This window comes from Trachypithecus francoisi, unplaced genomic scaffold (genome assembly GCF_009764315.1).
Source record: "Trachypithecus francoisi isolate TF-2019V2 unplaced genomic scaffold, Tfra_2.0 Lachesis_group13, whole genome shotgun sequence".
Lineage (NCBI taxonomy): Eukaryota > Metazoa > Chordata > Mammalia > Primates > Cercopithecidae > Trachypithecus > Trachypithecus francoisi.
This window is the reverse complement of record NW_022681458.1, coordinates 24,514,189-24,527,895: the sequence shown is the minus strand read 5'-3', so window position 1 is coordinate 24,527,895 and position 13,707 is coordinate 24,514,189. Positions and strand designations below refer to the sequence as shown.

At 47.5% G+C, this 13,707-nt stretch overlaps 1 protein-coding gene across 1 annotated transcript; it reads right to left on the bottom strand.

Moving 5' to 3' along the window:
• Positions 1–1,163: 1,163 nt before the first annotated feature.
• Positions 1,164–1,902, bottom strand: LOC117095317 (proteasome subunit beta type-3-like). The gene has a single exon (XM_033232098.1). The coding sequence runs from the start codon at positions 1,862–1,864 to the stop codon at positions 1,220–1,222; it is 645 nt and encodes a 214-aa protein (XP_033087989.1). The 5' UTR covers positions 1,865–1,902; the 3' UTR covers positions 1,164–1,219.
• Positions 1,903–13,707: the final 11,805 nt, after the last annotated feature.

Genomic DNA, 13,707 nt, shown 5'->3' with positions numbered 1-13,707 from the left:
CAGTACCAATCCTATATTCACGTCTAGCTTATCAGCATGCTGGGTGTGCTTTATACTATGTTTTTCTTTTCTTTTTTGAATTTCGAATTACTCGCCAACACTTTCAATTTGAGAGAATTCATGGAAAAGTCAGAACTAATTTTGCTTTGAAATGAGCCCCTTTGGCCGGGCGCGGTGGCTCAAGCCTGTAATCCCAGCACTTTGGGAGGCCGAGACGGGCGGATCACAAGGTCAGGAGATCGAGACCATCCTGGCTAACACGGTGAAACCCCGTCTCTACTAAAAATACAAAAAATAGCCGGCGAGGTGGCGGGCGCCTGTAGTCCCAGCTACTCCAGAGGCTGAGGCAGGAGAATGGCGTGAACCCGGGAGGCGGAGCTTGCAGTGAGCTGAGATCCGGCCACTGCACTCCAGCCCGGGCTAGAGCGAGACTCCGTCTCAAAAAAAAAAAAAAAAAAAAAAAAAGAAATGAGCCCCTTTAGCTACCTTGGACCTTCATTCCTGCCAGGCCACAATCAGCTGGAGTTGAGCAGAAGCTGACCCCTTCAGATGTATATGGGCTCTCCCCTTGGCACAGTCCCCACCATTCCCGATGGTCAAGAAGCATCTATGTACGAATCATCACAGCTCTCTGCTTATCTAACTGATTAATACACCCTTTCTGGTATATATAGACATCTGAGTTTGCAAACCCTTGCCTAAACTTTGGACTCTTAAGAAGTTCCTAGGGCTAGGCACAGTGGCTCACGCCTGTAATCCCAACACTTTGGGAAGCCGATGCAGGTGGCTCTCCTGAGGTCAGCAGTTCAAGACCAGTCTGGCCAATATGGTGAAACCCCGTCTCTACTAAAAATACAAAAATTAGCTGGGTGTAGCACCTGTAATCCCAGCTACTCAGGACCTGAGGCAGGAAAGTCGCTTGAACCCAGGAGGCAGAGGTTACAGTAAGCTGAGATCGTGCCATTGCACTCCAGCCTGGGCGACAAGAGTGAAATACCATCTCAAAAAAAAAAAAAAGTCCCTAATACAATTATTCTCTTAACTAGCTGTTGGGATATGCTCTTTTTCATTTCCATCCTCTACTCCATCCCCTACTCCATTCCTCTGCCCCAATCTCAGCTCAGCTGGCATTACCATTTGTCCAACATTTTTCTTTTCTTTTCTTTTTTTCAAAGAAAGGCTATTTTATTTCCAAAAAAAGTATTCTCTGGGAACGGGGTTAGTCCATTTGGGCCTTCAGTGTCCTGGTGGTGATTTTGTCCTTCTCAGTGATGTGGATTATGACTCCCATGCCTGACCCTGCATCCCAGTCCACAGCATTCAGCATGGCTTGGGAGATGGTTTCAAACAGGTGTTCTGGATCCATGTTGGGCTCCCAGAGGGACTCACACATTCTGTACATTTGTTCAGCATAGGTGCCACTGACCACAAAGTCATCAGTCACCACGGGGCAGCTGATGAGGTCTAGAGAGCAACTGAAGGGCTTAAAGGTCTTCGGGTCCAAACCAGCAATGACTGGCTCAGTGTAGTAGGGGCCAAAATGTTTCTCATACAAGAGGTTGGCCATCACACTCGTGAAGGTATAAGGTTTGATCTGCTGACCTTCCTTTAACTCATACAAGTTCAGCTGGAACTTGAGGTACTGGGCAACTGTCTGGACATCAGTGACAAGCCCAGCCAGACCTATGTACAGCCGATCACCCATGGGAAAGATCTCCTGGAAGTCCGTGGTCACCATCTGGGCCTGAATCCCAAAGTGCCTGTCTTCAACAATGGCCACACAGTTCTTCTGCTTCATGGCCATGATGGCTTCTCCGTTATAGGACATAGTAGACATGATTGTGGTGTATGAGGACCCCTCCATTGCCGGAGCAATTCCAGTACTCTGGGTGTAGCCTTCATTCCTGCCCATCATTTCTGACATTTAGACTCTACATAGAGGGTCCTGGGATTTCAGGCCTTTACTCATCCTGCATCCCCTACTTACTTGGATGAATATTAAAATTTACAAAAACAGAGAAAAGTTCTCCAGAATGTCTGGCAGATGAAAGAAGTTAAATAAATGGAAGGTGTTGTTATTGTTTGTACCATACTCTAGTTCTTCCAAGGACTGCCTTCTAAACCTTTCCTGAACATCTCTCTTCTGATGTCTCCTCTACAACTCGAGATCATGCTCTTGCCACTTCTCCGTGAACATGGTAACTGCTTTCTAACTGGTTTCCCTGACCCTCCTTGGTCCCCTTCAGATCCTTTCTGCCAGCATGGTGATCTCCCTGAAATGCAGTTTTGTCCATGGTACTCTTCTGCTGAAAACCTCTGATGCTGCTCTATTGTTTCAACATGAGAGAGTCTGAGATTCTCAGTAGGACTTAAGGTTTCTCTGTGACTCACACCCTCCCTACTGCTCCAGCTCCATTTTTACCTGGACCAGTTTTACTCTGGACTTTCCCAGGAACACAAACTACTGGTGGCTCTGTTTGCCTCCATGCCCTTGGCTGTGCCATTCTGATGGCCTGGAAAGCCCTTCCCAGCCCGTGCAACGTCTTCCTCTAAACTCAGTTCCTGAGTCTCTACCACTTCCCATGCTGAGCAGCTGCCCTGCCACACTGCCCTGGGTGTCCTTAGCACTGCCCATGCCCTATAATCCTGCATGGCCTGCCTGCTTTGTTGGGGTGTCAGATTTTTGAAGATAAAACTGTATCAATCTAGCTCACTTTTACATCCTTAAAACTCAGCCCACAGTAGGCGCTTAATCAATGCTGATGAATAAATAAATCACATCTCTGATTAGACAGTAACTTTCCTGGTCCAGTACTATACCTTTCTTAAAAAGAGATGAGTAGGCGATATTGAGCAGAGCTCTCAGGTGTGCAACTCCAAGCTTTGTGAAGCTGGAGGGCTTCTGCTCGCTGTTTTCCTAGGGATAGGCTTGGCTAGAAACTCATTTTGCCCCATTCCAGGTTTGAGTGCAACGGCGCGATCTTGGCTTACTGCAACCTCTGCCTCCCGGGTTCAAGTGATTCTCCTGCCTCAGCCTCCTGAGTAGCTGGGATTACAGGCATGCATCACCACGTCCGGCTAATTTTTGTATTATTAGTAGAGACAGGGTTTCACCATATTTGACAGGCTGGCATTGAGCTCCCGACCTCAGGTGATCCACCCACCTTGGCTTCCCAAAGTGCTGGGATTACAGGCGAGATCCACAGTGCCTGGTCTGGGTTCTATTTTTCATCACAGTTGCAGTAACCATATGACCTGGACTTTCTGAGGTCAACCATTCTGTCTTTGGCCCTATTACATGCAGCTGCATTGTGAGACCACAGTCCTGATTGGAGGTTTAGGTGCTGTGGCTACCTTGCCCACAGCTCTGGATCCCCCGCCCTTTTCATTCTATGGAAAAGGGAGATTTGCACAGATCAGATGAGAAGACCATGGGCAGTATGGGGTGGAGAGAATGATGGTGTGTCAGGCATTTATTCAGCACATTGTGCTGTACCAGGCCCTGTGAGGTTCTGGACACACGGTGGGGAGTGCAGCAGACTCATTCCTTATGTGTAAGGAACTTACCGTTCAGTACAGAAGACACACATTCATCAGAAATTCGCACAAATCAATGTGAAGCTGTACCTATGAGAAGTGTGGCAGATCCATGGAGTTGGTAGGGAGAGTTTGATGCAGGGAGGACAGGTCTTCCATGAGAAGACAGTTGAAGGAGGAGTTGAACAGTAAAAGCGGAGGGACTGGAAGAGATTTTGATGGGGGAACTGGTTGTGGAATGAGGCTTGCCAGGGGCAGAGATCCTATGCAAGACCTTGAAGGCAGGTCTAAGGTGTGGGAGCTTTATCTTAAGAGCCATGGGAAGTCACCGAGGGCTTTGAGCAGGGGTACGAGTTGATCACATTTATGTTGGGAAAAGAATCTTCTCTGGCGACTATCTGGAAAGCAGATTGGGGCAAAGTTTTGCTTTCTCAATAAGAAAGCAGTGAGCAGAAACCTCTTAAGAGTGTTTGCTAGTCATTTCTGCTGCTCCCCTCCCCCTGTAAGCTACACCAGAGCATAGGGAATTGTCCGTTTGGTTCACTGATGTATCCCAAGCAACTAAAATTATGTCTGGCATGTAGCAATTGCTTCCAAAATGCATGCATGCTTCAAAAATTCCCAAGAGCTTCAGGACAGGTTTACATCAATCTCAGATCCTTGACTGACAGACTAAGGCATCAGTCATCTTGATTCATTTGACCAACTTGTACTGGGACCTAGCAAGTGCACAAGAGGAGGATACAAGGGATCCCATTGCCTCAAGGGGACGAGACAACAATCAAGGAAGTGGCAAGTGCAGGATAACAATAAGGGCTCAACTGTCCACAGTGCACAATAATGAGTTCATCAAAAATGGATTTGTTGGACATTCCTTGATCAAGGTCAGGAGAATCTCACTCAGTATCTGTATTAGTTCATTTTCACGCTGCTGATAAAGACATACCCAAGACTGGGAAAAAAAAGAGGTTTAATTGGACTTACAGTTCCACATGGCTGGGGAGTCCTCAGAATCATGGCAGGAGACAAAAGCTACTTCTAACATGGCGGCAGCAAGAGAAAATGATGAGGACACAGAAGTGGAAACCCCTGATAAACCCATCAGATCTCGTGAGACTTACTCACTATCACGAGAATAGCATGGGAAAGATCAGGCCCCCATGATTCAATTACCTTCCCCTGGGTTCCTCCCACAACACGTGGGAATTCTGGGAGATTCAATTGAAGTTGAGATTTGAATGGAGACACAGGCAAACCATATCAGTATCTGCTTTTGGTAAGCTGCATGACCTTGGGCAAGTAGTTGTAACTTCTCAGAGCATCACTTTCCTCACCTGAAAAGTGGAGATAATAAGAGCTGCTTTGTAGGGGTTTTGTGAAGATTAAATGAAGTAATTAAATGAGATCACTTTTCAAAATCACTTTGCTAAGAGGCTGGCACATAGTGGACTACCCAGCCATGCCACTGGTCTCTTCCTCCTCCTCCGTTCTCCTTCTCCTTACTATTCCTCCTCCACTTCCTCTCTTGTTGTTGCTATTATTATTATTATTATTAGCTAGCCAGGCTGCCTGTATTTCTCCAGAAAACCATTCGCCGCCTGTATTTCTCCAGAAAACCATTCCCTATGGTTAAAAAAATCCACCTTGGCCAGGCATAGTGGCTCACGCCTGTAATCCCAGCACTTTCAGAGGCCGAGGCAGGTGGATCACAAGATCAGGAGACCCAGACCATCCTGGCTGACATGGTGAAATCCCGTCTCTGCTAAAAATACAAAAACATTAGCTGGGCGTGGTGCTGTGCGCCTGTAGTCCCAGCTACTCGAGGTTGGAGAATGGCCTGAACCCAGCAGGTGGAGCTTGCAATGAGCCGAGATCAGGCCACTGCACTCCAGCCTGGGTGACAGAGAGAGACTCTGTCTCAAGAAAAAAAAAAAAAAGAAAAGAAAAAAAAGAAAAGAAAAGAAAAAAAGAAAGAAGGAAAAGAAAAGAGAAAAGAAAAAAAATCCACCCTTGCTTCTACTCTCTCAGAGGTATATAGAGTTGCCCACATGAGAAGCAGCTCAATTATGATTGTTTTGAGCTCACAGTTTTGAACTCACAGTTGAAACCATGTTTGTCATCTCTGTCCTCCATGGATTAATATGTGCAGCCTGTCTCTCCTAATCAGCTGTCACTGTGGCCTCTCATGGTATCCCCTGAGTAGTCACTCTTTCCAGAGAATGGCCACCCCTCCAGCCTTATGGCTACCCGCCTACGGGCCAATTCAAAGGGAGTTTTGCCTACTCCTCATAGCCTATATTTTAAGTCAAATCATTTGAAACAAGCCCTCCAAACTGTGTGGAAAATCTCTCTAGGCATTTTTATGTGAAGTGGAAACAGAAAATCTTACTTTTATAGAAAGATTCCTCTGGGATCTCACTATCTAGTAGAGAAGACTGGGGCAGCCCTGAGGTTTGTGTTACAGGAAAGGCTTAGGAGGGAAAGGCGTCTGCCAGCCTCCTGGGAAGGTCACCTAAATTCCTGCTTAGCATTCAGCGTAGGCTGAGGGCACACCTTCAGGAGACAGGAGCAAACAGACTCCCGCTCCTCTTCCATATTCTTCCAAAGCAGTTTTGGTGAGTACCAGGACCAACTGCTGTTGAAATGCACACCCGCTCACCTCACAATGTGGCCCAGAAGGAACCAGAACTCAATAGGATAAGGGCAGAGTTATAAACAACTCCACTGGCTCCATCACACTGTGCTTATCGCTGCAAATATTGACTCTGGAGGATCAAACAAGTGGCCAAAAAAACAATAATATTTTCCCCAGAGAGAAGGTCTTGTTCCAGACAGCCAGGATCAAGTCGAATGGGCAGGCAGTGACAGATGGCACAATGCAAGGTGAAGGTCTCCATGCAAGGGTGCTGCTGTCACGTGGTGGGTCCTCTTGGAACTGCTATGCCCAGGGAAGGAGAGGCCAGACTCAGGGTGCCATCAGATGGTCTTAAAGAACACAGGGCATCCCATATCGTGGATCAGATTTTTCAAAGTCAAGAGATTGCTCCAAGAGGCAAATATCCATGGCAAAGACCCAACTCCAGGTTTGGCAAACATTGACCTGAATCCCTTCTTTGGGTCAGACATCCTGCAAGAAACCTCCAAGAATAATTCCACATAATCCTTACAAAAGCCTCATGAACTAAGTGTTCTTATCCCATTTTGCAGATGCAGAAACTGAGGCTCCTAAAGGTGTGATGACTTGCAAAATAGGTCACATTGTAGGTTATCTGGCAGAGCTGGGACAAGGACTCCCCAGTAAGTGCCTCTAAAGTGTGCTGTGCTTGCTCTGGTTGTTTTGAGCTCTGAGTTCTTTTGTGTTACAACTCAAATGCCCCTTACACAGGGAAAGTCCAGAGAGCAGGATTCTGGACAAAGAGCAGGAACTGAGGTCATTGATTGGCTAAGCCTTGGGGTTGTTTACTATTTTGTAAAGATATGGATAGAAATAATTATTGATTCTGCATTCTGGCTCTTGGGCAGAAGGCACAGTTTTGAAAGTATCGGCAAGATGCCCAATGTTGCACCCTAGCCATGCAGCGTGTGTGTGTGTGTGGGTGGGTGGGTGTGTGGGTGGGTGTGGGTGTGTGTCTATTGCAATTGTGGTTGAGGTTTCATTGTGACCCTCTAAAACCTCCTTTCTGCCCAACCCCCAGACAATGATACCTTAGAGCAAGAGCAAGCTTGTCCAGCCTGCAGCCCAGGATGACTCTGAATGCAGTCCAACATACATTCGTAACCTTTCTTAAAGCGTTATATTTGTTTGCAATTTTTTTTTTTTTTTTTTTTTTTTTAGCTCACCAGCTATCATTAGTGTTAGTGTATTTTATGTGTGGCTGAAGACAATTCTTCTTCTTCCAATGTGGCTCAGGGAAGCCAAAAGATTGGGCACCCCTGCCTTAGAGTCCCTTGGCCACTGATTATTATTATATTATAGCAGAGTCACCTCAGACTCTGCTCTACAGAAGGAAAGGGCTGGGTCATAGAAGGAGGCCTTCAGTGGATCAGGCATTCAGGGGATTAGGAGGTGGTGGGAGGATGAAGATAATACCAATGGAGGAAAAAGAGCCATAGAACACAGAGAAAGAGAGAGAGAGGGAAAGAGAGAGAGACAGACCAACCCCAAGATAAGCTACAATGTGACAGGGAGAGACAGCAATGTAAGAGATAGAAATAGTTGCACTGTGACAAGTTGCTGAGAGGAGAGAAACACTTTACAGAAAGTGAGCAAGAGAAGTTTCACTGGAGGCGGCAGTGGGAAAGATTTCAAGTGGGAAGTCAGTGCACATGGAGAGCTGTGGATGAGAGGGGGTGATGGATGGCCGTAGAGAGGACTCGGAGAGACTGTGGGTGCTGGGCACTGTGGGGTACTGCAGAGACATGGTGCTGCTGCTACCCATAGCCCCGAGGCCCTGCCAACCACCAACAGCCTCCAGAAAAACCATTTCCAGCAGGCACCTGTTGTCCACGGCTGAAACCTAAGGGGAATGTGGAGTTCAGATGTGGGAAACAGAAAAAGGATCCCAGAAACACCTTCACGACCGAGGAGACAGAGCTCTGATTTCTAACACCACCTCCAGGAAGTCCTCCCAGCCCACAATTTAGGCTGCAAGACTGCAGAATTCCCCATGATTCATCTAGAGGCTCATCGTCCCTTAGCGTTGCCTTCATAGCTCTGTAGAATTATAATTAGGGTTATAATTCTCTATAGGCCTTTTTTATTTGTGTTTTTCCTGTGGGTGTGTATTGTTTCTTTTAATAGTCTGTACATTTCTCTACTATTTCTATCTCCTTAGCAGTATCTGGTGCAGGGCTTCTGTTCTTTTGGGTATGTATAACACTCCACTTCTTCCCCTTTAGCAATTTATTCGTTTACAAAATTCCCAGTTTATTACATCTTATGCCATTCTCCTGGCCATGTTCTTTGTTAAAAATCCCCTTCCTACTTGATAGCTCTTTATACTGTCCATTGCCCTCCATGAGGTATTTATTATCTCATGAAGGCAGAGCAGAAGTTATGATTCCTATTTTATAGATGAATGGACTGAGCCTCAGAGACATGTCTATCACTTAACTTGGCCAAAAGATTAAAATATTTTCCACATTGTGTAGCAACATACAGCATACAAGCTGATTTTAGGTGGGATTAGAAGGAAAATCTCTTATTTAAGTTATGTATTTTGTCTTTATGTGTAATAGGAAAACAATATATTAAAGCTGTGTTTTGGGGCATATTATTACTTGCAGTGTTTTTATTTCAATAAAATATGTGTGACCTTGTGTGGTGGTTCACGCCTGTAATCCCAACACTTTGGGAGTCCCTGGTGGGCGGATCACTTGAGCTCAGAAGTTGGAGACCAGCCTGGTTAACATGGTGAAACCCCGTCTCTACTAAAAATACAAAAAATTAGCCAGGTGTGGTGGTGGGCGCCTGTAATCCCATCTACTCGGTAGGTTGAGGCAGGAGAATCGCTTGAATCTGGGAGGTGGAGGTTGCAGAGAGCCGAGATCATGCCACTGTACTCCAGCCTGGGTGACAGTGCGAGATGCAGTCTCAGGAAAAAAAAAAAAGAAAAAAAAATTAGCCGGGCTTGGTGGCATGTGCCTGTAATCTCATTTACTCGGGAGGCTGAGACAAGAGAATCCCTTGAACACTGGGGGCAGAGGTTGCAGTGAGCCGAGATCACACCCCTGCACTCCAGCTTGGGTGACAGAGCAAGACTTTGTCTCTAAATAAATAAATAAATGAGTGATTTAAACATAAATGTTAGAGAAATAATAATCGAAAGATATTCGGTGGTTCAAAGATAACGCACGGAGTAGGAAGAAGTTCTTGAATGGCTGATGTTTGGGAAATACTGCTTGGTGTCAACCCTGAACACAATGGTGCTGAATTGTGTTTTCCTCCCTGGCCACAGTCAGGATGAAAAGGCGGGAATGCCAAATAGAATGGCTGTTGCTTTGGGAGTTACAGGATCCCAAATACAGTGGCCCTGAGGGGTGAGCTTCTTTTCCTCAGGCTGCGATTCTTCCACCTATGCAAAAGAGAATCACCAAGACTGCTCACTTGGTGGCATAGCAGGAGAATGAGAATACTGTAACCTCTCTACCATAGGCAACGCCAGGCAGGAGGGCTGTGGGGAGATGGATGAGACGGGTGAGAGGACGGGGGTACAGGAATCAGAGAATACCAGTCTCTGCCCTCACTGAGCTTTCAGTGTCATCAGGGAGAGGGAGGTAGGGCACAAAAAGAAACACAAAGCAACCTAAACTCAGATCTTAGGACAGCTTTGAGGGGGGCTCCACAGCTGGTGTTAGGAGCGAGAAACAGGCTAGATGAAGTTTGCCTCACCTTCAGGAAGGTGCTCTGCAAGGACTGAATCAGGAATCATTTTAGAAGAGAGTCTTCCTCCCACAAAGCATGTTTCTAATCCCCAAACTGCCCTATAAAGAGTCTCCAAATTGAGGGTTCTACTTCTCCCCTAGGGAGGGATTCTTTGCTACCTCCACCCCGCAATGGCTGTTTCCAAACTGGATTATTTCATCATTTCCCCCTATTCCTTCCCCTATTCTCCCTCTGTCTTGGTAGAGCAGTAACAGCCTCACCACCCGGCTTCTGATTAGAAACGAGAGGCAGCGGTTTAATCACAGAGCAACAGAGAAACAGAGAAACAAGGCCTGTCTGTGAAATTGCAGCGTGTAGTCTATACATCCTTCTCCCAGGCAGAAGAGTTGGGGAGGCAGAAGGGTGCAGTTCAAACTCATTTCTCACCACCATCCAGCAGCAATTTCATCAGAAATCAGATGTGCCTACAGCAACTTCTTGCTTTCCATGACGTGACTCTCTGCTGAGGCAAGAGATTTCCTGGAAAGGGGAGTTAGGACAATGAGCGTCTGCTGCATTGAGGGAAGGGAGTGAGGAGACTGGGAAGGGGAGAGGGCTGTGTGCACATCTGGGCACACAGGGTCTGTAGCCTGCATTGCAGTACGTCTCTGCGGGGTGTGTGTGTGTTGTGTGTGTGTGTGGTGTGTCTATGGGGCAGGCTGGTGTCTGTGGGGCGTAAAGACAAGCTGATCAGTGAGCTTGTAATTTCCCATTGCCAGGCCCTTGGAAATGCTGGCTGGGTGGCTTCCCATCCTTTATTTGTTTAGCTTTGCCTGCTACTCAGTGGCCTCAGGAGGGTGAGGGTGGGGGGTAATGGGGAGATGAGATAATTGTGGGGGCCTGGACGAGTTTGCTCAGACAGTATTGTGTGGCTGAGACCATTGAGCTAGTGAAAGAGAGAGAGAAACCACCAAGTACAATAATACCAAAAGTAAACATGAAGGCCGGGCACAGTGGCTCATGCCTGTAATCCCAACACTTTGAGAGGCCGAGGTGGGTGGATCACCTGAGGTCAGGAGTTCCAGACCAGCCTGGCCAACATGGGGAAATCCTGTCTCTACTAAAAATACAAAAATTAGCCCGCCATGATGGTGTGTGCCTGTAATCTCAGCTACTAGGGGGGTCTGTGGTAGGAGGATTGCTTGAACCTGGGAGGCGGAGGTTGCAGTGAGCCGAGATCGTGCCACTGCACTCCAGCCTGGGCAACAGAGCGAGACTCCATTTCAAAAAAAGAAATTAAATTAAATTAAATTAAAAAAAAAAAGTAAAAAAGTAGACACGAAGACTCCAAAACAAGGATCTGTTAGTGTTGAGAGGAGCCGAAGGTGGCAAATGTGCCGTCTTTGTCCAAGTCGCTGGCTAGGGAATGGGGTGAGCAGGGATTTGCTTGGAGGGGAGGGGGGAGCCAGCAGACAGATTTAGGATTAAGAAGTCTGCTGCGTTTCAGGAGCTCCCCCATTGGAATAAGATGGGCTGTTGTTTGCCAGGCCTGAAAGGTTTATTTAACGATTCCAGATAGAATATCGCCAAACAGATGTAGTCTTGTTCCTCGAAAGAAAAGCTGCAGCAGGAAGCGGGGGCGGGCCGTCCAGTGGAGGCCGCAGCGCCGCTCGCATTGTCCACAGACGCTGCACTCTGCTTGAAGCCTTTCCCAGGCCCGTTCTCGCGGCATCTGCTTTGCTTCCTTCTGCCGCCTGTCTCTCTTCCTTTCTCCAAGAATTCTCAGGGTGCACGTCTGAATCTTGTCCTGACTGAACAGAGAGGGCCTGCCAGGGCCTGGCCAGGGCTGGGCTGAGATTCTCCTCTGGGGACGCTGGGGACTGGGAACACCTCACCCTGGGATCCTGGGAGGGAGTGGGGACCCTGGTAAAAAACTTGACATTTGTGGAGCTGGCCTTTCTCACAGGCATTCTAGGGCTTTCTTGGTGTTACGCGGATGGCTGCTCTAATGGGGGTCAGTTGGATGCAGGCTGGGAAGTGATCCTTCAGGCCCTATGTTATCTCTTGGGCATGGACGCCTTTGAAAATCTGCTCTGTGAAACTGAGGAAGCCCTTGAGCAGGGGTGGACCAGCTACAGCCTGTAAGCTAATTCTGGCCGCCATCTGTTCTTGTAAATAAAATTTTATTGGAACACAGCCTGCTCATTTGTTTAAATATTGCCCTTAGCTGCTTTTGGGATATAATGGCAGAGCTGAGTCCTTGCGACCCCATGAAGCCTGCAAAGCTTAAAATATTTACCACAGTGCCCTTTACAGCAAAAGTTTGCCAACTTCTCATCTAGAAAATTCTGGCTGAGGGATGCTTTGCTCAACACCCCTTTCTGTCAGATACAAAAGCCCCCGTCCTGAGCCATCAAGGATTTCCACAACTCCTTGACCCCAATGCAACCGTCCAAAAGGGGAGGGAAAAAACTTCTATTTGTTTGTAATGTGTTTAATGGGAACCGCCTCTACCCAAGGCTTGGAGCTCTGTCTATAGTGCTCTTTGTAAAACTGTGAGCCCCAGAAGCTGTGCAGGACTCCTGGCCTGGTAGAGGGTTGACTCATTTATCCAAATTGGCCTGCCTCTGGAGAGCAGCAGTTGGCCCTTGCTTCCCAGGGAATGCCCAGCAGTCGGAGGAGACAAGGGTGAGTGGAGTTGCCCCTCAACTCCTTGGAACAAGGCCTGGCTTCTATGCAGATGTCCCGTCAGTGAGGAAGTGTGGCTGCTGTGCCAATTACGCTTTCCAAAGATGGCCTCCACAATATCTCTGTCTCACTCGTTATTTCTCCACCCCCTTGAACATGGGCTGACCTTCCGTGTGTCTAGTAGGATGTAGGGGAAGTGATGCTATGGGACTTCTCAATGCCAAAAGGACTTGTAACTTCTGGGGCCAAGGATGGTGGCTCACGCCTGTAATCCCAGCAACTTGGGAGACCGAGGAGGGTGGATCACCTGAGGTCAGGTGTTCAAGGCCAGCCTGGTCAATGTAGTGAAACCCTATCTCTACTAAAAATACAAAAATTAGCTGGGCATGATGGCACATACCTGTAATCCCAGCTACTCAGGAGGCTGAGGCAGGAGAATCACTTGAATCTGGGAGGCAGAGGTTGCAGTGAGCCGAGATTGTGCCACTGCACTCCAGCCTGGGTGAGACTCCATCTCAAAAAAAAAAAAAAGACTTGCAACTTCCATCTGGTCTCTTGGAGCACTCATTCTTGGGATACTCCCTCTCAAAACCCAGACCCAGCCACCATGCTCTGAGCCGCCTGAGCCACAGGAGAAGCCAGGTGCAGGTGCTGTCGTTGACCAGCCAGCTCAGCTCGCAGCCAGCAGCCGGCACCCACTGCCCCCAGGGGAGTGCGCAGCCCTCTTGGGTGTCAGCTGAGCTGGGCTTTCAGATGATGACTCCAGTCCCAGACACCGTCTGCTATAACCACATGAAAGAGCCCACATGAGAACAGCCCAGCTGAATCCAGTCAACTCACAGAACCACAAGAAGTAAAATAAATGGCTGTTTCAAGACTTGAACTTTGGGATGGTTTGTTATACGGGAAAGATCATGAGAACAAGGCAATGGCAGTGTGAGCTGTGAGTGGAATAGGGGATGAGGCTGGCCATCTGGTTAGTCCCAGGTGGGGTTCCATTGCTTTGGTCTGGAAAGCTTCTTCTAGTAGTAGAATATTTGGACTTTTCCCTTCCGTGCCTTGGTATCTCCTTTTTAAAGGGGAATCATCATAAACTCCCTACCTACAAAATATAAATC